At 45.3% G+C, this 9,879-nt stretch overlaps 1 pseudogene and 1 gene segment (V, D, J or C); both read left to right on the top strand.

The window, feature by feature from the left end:
- Nucleotides 1–5,388: 5,388 nt before the first annotated feature.
- Nucleotides 5,389–6,353, top strand: LOC113409256 (annotated as a pseudogene).
- Nucleotides 6,354–7,569: 1,216 nt separating this feature from the next.
- Nucleotides 7,570–8,691, top strand: LOC112119234 (the record flags this gene model as incomplete). The annotated part of the segment is given in 3 exon segments: nt 7,570–7,615; nt 7,872–8,182; nt 8,600–8,691. Coding segments are annotated over 3 exon segments (449 nt in total), but the record flags the coding sequence as incomplete, so codon positions are not given.
- Between the last annotated feature and the right edge of the window lie 1,188 nt (nt 8,692–9,879).

Genomic DNA, 9,879 nt, shown 5'->3' on the forward strand with positions numbered 1-9,879 from the left:
GCCTAATGTGAATTTAGGGCCAGATTTGTAAAGGTATTTAGGCACCTTAGTAGGATGGTAGGATTGTGGCAGGAAAAAGAAGTCACTGAGCAGAGAACAAATCCTGTTTACACTGGCAAGGGAAAAATAAGTGTAACTCACTTTTAAACGTCACAGAGGTATGTGCCTTTTTCAAAAAAAAATCTCTGACCAGGTGAAGTTCCCGTACGATAGCAGCAGGGAGCGGAGAATGAAATTGCAATGGCTATTCCACATCTGGCAGCAGTGGGGCTGGAATTATCGAGGAAGAATAGTTAGAAATATTTGTGGGAAACATTTGGAGAGCCCATGGGGGACTGGGAGATATAGGAAGGCTGTGAAAGACCCCAGGAGGACCTAGAATCCTATGTCAAGATTCCACGGTGGAGCCTTGCCTCTTCGCTTTCTGGAAGGGAGGAGAAGTCAGCAGCCCTTGACTTAGTCCAGAAATAAATCCCTGGAAACTTGAGCTTCAATTTCCAGAGGAGCCTAAGGGTGGGAGATGCCTAACTTTGCATACGGAGTGTCTAAATCCCTTCTAGCTCTTTGAAAATTCCACCCTCTGAAGCCAACCTGGACAGTTGAAAACTGAATCCTGAGATTTATAGATTTCAAAGCCAGAAGGAATCATTAAAATAATCTAGTCTGACCTTCTGCATAGCAAAGTCTCTTCCTGGAACATTATTTGAATGATATAAATGATTTAAGAAGAGCCAGACTGGGTCAGACCAAAGGTCCATCTAGTATCCTGTCTCCCGACAGTGGCCAATGCCAGGTGCCCCAGAGGGAATGAATAGAACAAGTAATCACTGAGTGATCCATCCCCTGTCGCCGATTCCCAGCTTCTGGCAAACAGAGGCCGGGGACACCATCCCTGTTCATCCTGGCTAATAGCCATTGATGGACCTATCCTCCATGAACTTATCTAGTTCTTTTTTGAACTCTGTTGTAGTCTTTGCCTTCACAACATCCTCTGGCAGAGCTCCACAGGTTGACTATGTGGTTGTGTGAAGAAATACTGCCTTTTGTTTGTTTTAAACCTGCTGTTTATTAATTTAATTGGGTAATCCCTAGTTCTTGTGTTATGAGAAGGAATAAATAACACTTCCTTATTTACTTTCTCCACACCAGTCATGATTTTAGAGACCTTTATCAAATTCCCCCTTAGTCATCTCTTTTCCAAGCTGAAAAGTCAGCACAGGCCAGAGAACCTCACCCAGCGATTCCCATGTCAAACCCATAACTTGTGGTCGACTTAGAGCATATGATGAACCGAGAGACAGCAGAATTTCATGGGGATGGGGCTGACGGTTATTTTGTAGTCATCCTAATGCAAATGTGAGTTCCTGTTTCTCTATTAACGACTGGCTGGAACAGTTTCTTTCTGAAGAAGGCTACCCATTGCTATTGCCTTCTCCCTCTGCCAAATATTTTGCTGTTGTTCGTATACACCACCATGTGTACCTTCATTTGTCTCTCCATACTGCTGAGCTACTTTGGGGGTAGGTAGAGTTGTCTGGCACCTGGAGAAAAGTCTCTTCCTGGCAAATGCTTTGAATGACATAAATGATTTATGAACTGAAAACACCTGAGTGGTGACAGCACATTGAGCTCCACTAGGGTCTTCAAGGGTACGTCTACACAGCATTTTGGAGTAAGCCTTCCAGTCTAGGTCCACAAACAGCCTGGGGTGGGGGAGTGGGCTTCAAAGACTCAGCTCTGGCCCAAGCTGCATCTACAAAGTGCTGTTTATACAGCTATTTTTACAGAGCTAGTGTGAACCTGGCTAGTCCTAGTCTGTAGAACTGGGCTGGGAAGCTCACTCCAAAATGCTGTGTAGATCGACCCTTAATGGATTTTCTTTAAGGAAACTTTTTTTCTGACTTTTTTCTAGCCACATAGTCACATGAACGAGCTGTCCGTCCTTCTGCAGTCTCTCTCTGAAATCTTCTAAGATATCTATCTTACTATCATTGCTTCTGCAGTGTCTGTCTACCTACAAAACATATCTTTATATCTTCAGTTATCCAGAGCCAAGTGTCCCTGATTCAACCAATTGTAGAAGTTAGAAGGCCGGGAGAGTCCCTGAAGCTGACTTGCAAGTTTTCTGGCTTCAATTTCACCAAATATTGGATGCAATGGGTCCGGCAAACTAGTGAGATTGGACTGACCTGGATCGGAGAGGTCAGCACAAATGGGGTATCAACGAACATGCTGCAGTCTCTTCGGCCGCGGTTCAGTATCACGAGGGATAACACCAACAACATGGTTCACTTAGAAATGAGGAACTTGCAGGCGGATGACAGTGCAACGTATTACTGTGCTGCCCACTGTATCGCAGGCTCGTACAATAACCCAGAGGCTAATGGCACTCAATCCACAGCAGCATCCTCAGCATTAGAAGCAGGAGCTGCTATTATTGAGCTGTAAGCCTGGACCAAGGAACATTGAGTCAATGGGAGCCTTTCTATTGAGTTCATTGGTCCCTGACTCAGATCCATTATGTTCATAGATTTTTAAGGCCAGAAGGAACCATTAGCTCATCCAGTCTGATCTTCTCCATAACCCAGTGTCATAACTATAAAGGGAAGGGTAACAGCCCTCCTGTGTACAATACTATAAAATCCCTCCTGGCCAGAGACTCCAAAATCCTTTTACCTGTAAAGGGTTAAGAAGCTCAGGTAACCTGGCTGACACCTGACCCAAAGGACCAATTAGGGGACAAGATACTTTCAAATCTGGGGGGGAAGGCTTTTGTTTGTGCTCTTTGTTTTGGGGGTTGTTCGCTCTTGGGACTAAGAGGGACCAGACATCAATCCAGGCTCTCCAAATCTTCTGAACAAGTCTGTCATATTTCAAACTTGTAAGTAAACAGCCAGGCAAGGCGTGTTAGTTTTAACTTTGTTTTCTCAACTTGTAAATGTACCTTTTACTAGGGTGTTTACCTCTGTTTGCTGTAACTTTGAACCTAAGGCTAGAGGGGGGTCCTCTGGGCTCTTTAAGTTTGATTACCCTGTAAAGTTATTTCCCATCCTGATTTTACAGAGATGATTTTTACCTTTTTCTTTAATTAAAAGCCTTCTTTTTAAGAACCTGATTAATTTTTCCTTGTTTTTAGATCCAAGGGGGTTGGATCTTGATCCACCAGGAGTTGGTAGGAGAAAGGAGGGGGGATGGTTAATTTCTCCTTGTTTTAACATCCACGGGGTCTGGATCTGTATTCACCAGGGAATTAGTGAAGAGTCTCTCAAGGCTATCCAGGGAAGGGAATTAGCACATTGGGAGTGGTGGCAGCGGACCAGATCTAAGCTGGTAGTTAAGCTTAGAAGTTTTCATGCAGGCCCCCACATTTGTACCCTAAAGTTCAAAGTGGGGAAGCAGCCTTGACACCCAGGCCAAAGAATTTCATCCAATTGCCTCTGGATTGAGCCCAGTAATTTGTGTTTGACTAAAGTATCTTCCAGAAAGGCATCCTCTCTTGATCAGAAGACCTTGAGAGATGGAATATCTTCCATTTCCTTGTTGCAAAAGTTAATCATCCTCCCTGTCAAAAATTTGGATTTCTACTTGGAATGTCTGGCTTTAAATTCCAGTCATTGGTTCTTATGTCTTTATCCAGAATGTTAAAAGATCCCTTTAGCTCCTGACATTTTCTCCCCATGAAGGTACTTAGCCTGAAACATCAGGAGTCTCTTACTACTCATAAAATTGATCCAGTGAACAGGGTACTGGAATATGAGTTGGCTTGGTAGGTTTCAATTTTTATTTTGCTATAATTTCAGATATCAATATTTATTTTACTTTTTTTTATTTTTATCTAAATTTTCACAGTTGGGGGATTGGACACATTAAATAATGGTAGATGTTGAGATTTAAAAAGTTAAAGTGTTAAACACAAATTGTCAACATCATGTCAAAATATACAATGTAAATATTCTTAAATCAAACTAAGTTCACAAGCAGCATTTCTCTTACTTTGTCTATCTGTAAATTTCAACTATTATCAATGGAAATATTTTTGGTCTGTGTGTGTACAGTGAAATCAACATTTACTGATAAAAGTCTAATACTTCCAAACGTAGCTAGGAGGCAGGAGAACTGACGTCTATTCTTGTCTCTGCCGTGCATGGGCTGTGTGATCTTGGGAAACTCATCGAAACGCACGGCAGGAAGGGATCTCCTGGGTCATTGAGTCCAGTTCCATCTCTCCCAGGCAATCCTGTCACATAACCCGGCTCATAAATTCATCAATCTCCATCTTAAAATGACTTAGTTATTTTGGCCCCACTATCTCTAGTGGGAGGCTGGGCTAGACCCTCACCCCTTCAAAGGTTAGAATCTATTTCCCATCAAAATGTGTCCGTGGTCAGTTTGTCTCCATTTGTTCTTTGTGCCAACATTATCCTTTAGCCTTAACAGTTCTTCTCCCTCCTCGATGTTGACCCCACCCCTTGATGTATTCATAAGCCACTGAACTTCTGATTTCCCTCCCATCCCTTGTCTATTCACAGCATAAACTCTTTGGGAAAGGGAATATCTATGTATATATTAGTACCAAAGTACAGGGGGTCCCAGTTTCAATTAGGCCCCTAGGTGCTACCATAATTCAAACTAATTCTGTGGGACAAAGCCACACCTTCTGTCGATGTGAATTATGCTAACATGTCCACGGTGAAATCTACTATACCTCTTCCTATGGTCCTTGTTAGCTATTCACCAGGATTATGCAGTACCTACATGGGGGTCAGCCTCAGATGTTGAGAGGAGGCTGTAAGAACCACTCCGTAGGCAGATGTGGTATAATCTGTCACTAAGTAGGTCTCATCCTGGTGTCTAATAACTAGAGATTGGCTTCAACTCTGAAGCAAGAGGCTTAACAGCCCTTCCAGAGTTTCTGTTGCCATTAAGTATGATAATTCTGGACACTTTTCTGCTTTAAGAGTTCAAGGTTGCAGTTTATGCACTGGTCTGAGAGCCAGGGAATCCGGGTTCATTTACAAAACTCTAGTCTGACAGATACCATGCGTGGTCTTAGACGAATCATCCGTGCCTTGGCTTCACCCCGTCTTTCCAAAGGATGAGAGTAGTTGATATTTGCAGCACTGCCCCAAAGATCTCTTTGTGCAGGACAAAAGTGAAAGGGTACATTCCCTGCACAGAAAATTTTGCTACGTCACATCTAATCTAGTGCTTTCCAGAGTGCATCAGACAAACTCCACCCTGTCACGCTCCGTGACTTTTAAGGTTACAGCATTACCCATATGCAAATGAGCTAGAGCCATTTCCTCTTTAAAGCCTCAGTGGGAACTGTTACCAGCAAAAGGAATTTGCTTCCTTTTCCTCCTCAGACGCTCTTTTATCCAAGCAACCATGACCCCTTTGCTAAACTTCCTCTTCTTAGCAGCAGTGTTATCAGGTAAGAATGAGCAAAGGCATCTTATGTTGTTTGGAGTCAGACTTTCAAAGCTGCCTAAAGGATTGGAACACTCCATTCCCATTCAAATTAGTGGGAATTGGCATTCAAATCCCCTAGGAGACATAGAAATAGCATTAGCAAAAGTAATAGTAGTGGAATTAGTATTAACTTTGACCTTACAGTTGATATTAGAACAGTAATATTTCAAAGAGCCAGATGAGACTGGTCTCTTGTGATAGGCCCTGTACAAAGCGAGATGTAATCGCTCTTCCTGAACTGCCTGGCTTTAGATTTTCAAAGCTGCCTGGGGGGTTGGCCCCACATTCCCATTTATATGAGTGGGAATTGGACAGCCGTATGCGCTGGCTGGCTTTGAAAATCTCACCTTGACTAGACAAGGCAGACTAAGGGTGGGTGTCTGGCAGAGTGGGGGGAACTGTGGGGCACCTAAAGGACTCATTCATTCTTGCTCTTTATCAGCAGGTGTCCGGTCCGAAATCCAGTTTGTCCAGTCTGGGGCAGAAATCAAAAAGCCTGGAGAGTCTATGAAGCTGACCTGTAAAGCGTCCGGCTACACGTTTAATGAGTATCGAATGAGCTGGGTCCGACAGGCTCTCGGAAAGGATTGGAGTGGGTAGCATCCATCAGGACAGATACTTTCGAGACCTTCTATCCCTAAAATCTGAAAGGGCGAGCCACCATCAGCATGGATGTCCCCCTCAGCACAGCGTATTTGCAAATGAACGGCCTGAAATCTGAAGACACTGCTGTGTATTACTGTGCAAGGGGCACAGTGAGAAAAGACACATCCCTGGCCATTCATAAACCCCGACAGAAATGGCTCACTGTTGCTGACAGTGGTATCAAAAATGCAGTGCCCTCCAAATGCCCTAATGTCACAGCAAATCTAAAGCCCTGATCCTGAAAACACTTACACACATGCTTACCTTTACTCACATGAGTAGTCACATGGGCTGGGATTCTCTGTGGGAATTAAGGGAGTTAGGTACCCAAATCCTACTGAACTTCACAGGTAGTTAGGTGCCTAGTTCCCTTGGGTTCCTTTGCAGTTCCTAGCTCCTGAGTTCAATGGAACGATTCACCCGCACAAGGGAAAGTGTTGACGCCTCAGGGCTAGATTCACAAAACCCCCATTCAGCTGCTGCCCAATCCTGTAGGCACCTAAGCTTCCCAGTGCCTGAATTCTCACTGTGAAGTTCACTCGGCCCCAGTGCCAGGCTGGGATTGTGAAAGGAGGCTCAGGGTACTGAGCACATAAATACCATTTATTTCAGGGTCTAACATCCCTAAGCTCCTTGGTGCTCCCAGCTTGGTGATCTCCCCCTCCACCTACACAAAAACCGATGCACAGACGCAGAACCAAGGAGGTGTTGGAAAGAAGTTTCCCCTCGTGTGCAGAGTATTCTAGAACGGGCTGCAAGAGGGTCTCATGCACTTTCCTCTGAAGCAGCTGGTGCTGGAGAAAATAGACTGAACAAGATGGACCGTTGGGGTCTCCCATTTCTTGGGGTGTTTCTCCTGAATTCTGTAACCTCTTTTGCCCCCCATCTAGTCCATCCTCAGTGCGCCTCAGAACTAGTTCATCTGTTCTTTACAACACAGGGCACTTGTAAATCTTATACTTTCCAGCCAGAAGTGCAAAGATCACAAATAAAGCTCAAATAAGGCAAGGAGCTCTAATATGACATGTTGGAATTCAATTAAGGTAGAATAGAGGTTCTCTTTTCCCTCCACCAAGCACAATGAACCTAAGGGAGGTAGGTGCCCAAGTCCCATTGTAAGGCAATGGGAGTTGAGGGCCTAAAGCCCTTTACTCCCCTAGATCTCAAGAGTTGCTTTCTGTGCCAAAGACGACCAAGCACCATGCAGAAGAACAGACGAGATGAGACGGAAGAGCAGTGGGATCACGTAACAGAAATAATCGGGCTGACAAGCTGCACTGATGCACCAAGCCAGCCCTAGCTCTTCAGCCTGCAGGACTTTTAAGTCCACTGCACTGTCCACATGCAAATGAAGAAGGGGCATCGCCTGTTTAAAACCTCCGAAGAAAAACTCACCTGCAAAGGCAATTTGCTCTCTGGCTCCACAGAAGCTGGTGTTTGAGAATGACAACCATGGCCCCTCTGCTCTGCTTTCTCTTCCTGCTAGCAACTCTAACAGGTGAGCATGTCCAAAAAGAGCCATGCATTTCTCAGAAGCCGTATTATGGTATCAAAGCCCCATTCACTGGGCTCTGTGCAGACAGACAGAAACTGTTCTTGCCCTAAAAAGATTAAAATCTAAAAAGACAAGGTAGATAAAGGGTGGGAGAAAGACAGGGTTACTATCAATATTTTACAGAGGGGTTTTTTGAATTACAAGGGGAAAGGTGGAGAAGTCAAACAGATGCTTACGCATTCTTCCTGTTTATCCACAGGTGTCCGGTCCCAAATCCAGTTGGTTCAGTCTGGGGCAGAAATGAAAAAGCCTGGAGAGTCTGTGAAGCTCACCTGCAAAGCGTCCGGTTACACGTTTACTGACTACTCCATGCGCTGGGTCCGGCAGGCTCCGGGGAAAGGCCTGGAGTGGGTAGCAACGATTAGGACGGACAATTTCAACACTTTCTACCCTGAGGCACTGAAAGGGCGAACCACCGTCAGCGTGGACACCTCCATCAGCACAACGTATCTCCAGATGAACAGCCTGAAATCTGAAGACACCGCTGTGTATTACTGTGCAAGAGACACAGTGAGAAAACACACATTCATGGCCATTCATAAACCTCCCTGAAAGAGGAAGTCATTGTTGACTGGTATCAAATATGTAGAGCCCTTAAAATGTCCTATTGTCACAGCAAAACTCAGCCCCCGGTCCTGGAAATACTCACACCCATGCTGACCTTTACTCACGTGTGTAGCCATATTGGCTGGGATTCTCAATGGGGCTTGAAAAGCCTAGTGTAAGAGTCATGGCCTCAGAGAGGTATTAAAAAAGGCACAGTTCCTGCAATATCCTATTCCCATGGACAATTTTAAAGAAAGTCACGTAGTTCCTTAAAAGGCTACACCCGGTAAACAGGGGAATCTCCAGTTGGAATCGGAGGTTATATTACCTCTGTTATTGGCACTGGTGCGACAGCTGCTGGAATGCTGTGTCCTCTTCCAGTGGCTGCAGGTCAAGAAGGATGTTGATAAATTGGAGACGGTTCAGAGAAGCGCCACCAGAACGATTAAAGCATTAGACAAACCTGCCTTACAGTGAGAAACTCCCAGAGCTCAATCTGTTTTATCTCAACAAAGAGAAGATTAAGAGGTGACTTGATCGCATTCCAAGTACCTAGATGGGGACGAGAAATTGGATAATGGGCTCTTCAATATAGCACAGGGTTTCTCTAACAGGGGTCACCGCTTGTGTAGGGAAAGCGCCTGGCGGGCCGGGCCGGTTTGTTTACCTGCCCCGTCCGCATGTCCGGCCGATCGCGGCTCCCACTGGCTGCGGTTCGCTGCTCTGGGCCAATGGGGGCTGTGGGAAGTGGTGGCCAGCAAGTCCCTCGGTCCACGCCGCTTCCAACAGCTCTCATTGGCCTGGAGCAGCAAACCAGGGCCAGTGGGAGCCGCGATCTGCCGGACCTGCGGATGGGGCAGGTAAACAAACTGGCCCGGACTGCCAGCGGCTTTCCCTGCACAAGCGGTGACCCCTGTTTGAGAAACCCTGGTATAGCAAACAAAGGTATAACAGGATCCAATGCTGGAAGCTGAAGCTAGACAATGTCCAGCTGGAAATAAGGTGATTTTTTTAAAAAGACATTGAGGTGAATTAACTTATCAAGGGTCATGGTGGATTCTCCATCACTAGCAATTATCATCTCTATGGTTCAATGTCTTTTAGAAAATAAATAAATGAAAAATCCAGCAAGGGAGATTTAGGTTAGATATCGGGGGGCGGGGGCGAAACTTTCTAAGGCTAAGCACATCTAACTATCAGCATTTGGAACCGTTTACCTAGGGAGGTTGTGAAATCCCCATCACTGGAGGTTTTTAAGAACAGATGAGGAAAGCTTCCACTAGGGGTGGTCTAGGCATATCTAATTGTGCCCCGGTACAGGTGGGTCAGCTAGATGACCTCTTCAAGTCCCTCTTCCAGCCCCACCTTTCTAGGATTCTCTGAATTTCTTGTATGCTGTGACTGAAGCAGAAGGCAGTCAGAGTATTTCACTTCCTTTAGTGACTTTCTCCACTGGAGGATCCCATTAAGGCATTTGCATTGGACTGAATCACTGTGGAATCCCACATCTCTAGCACAGTGATACAGGCCGGTGACTTCAGGGTTCAGGCTGCTGATGTGCAAATGCATCATGGAGATGGTGAATCGAGGTAATATGGGGTACCTGCACTATCTATACTGGAGACCCACTCCAGTCCCTTTCCAGGAGCATGACAGAACCA

This window comes from Terrapene carolina, unplaced genomic scaffold (genome assembly GCF_002925995.2).
Source record: "Terrapene carolina triunguis isolate 2854851 unplaced genomic scaffold, T_m_triunguis-2.0 Scaffold31560, whole genome shotgun sequence".
NCBI lineage: Eukaryota > Metazoa > Chordata > Testudines > Emydidae > Terrapene > Terrapene triunguis.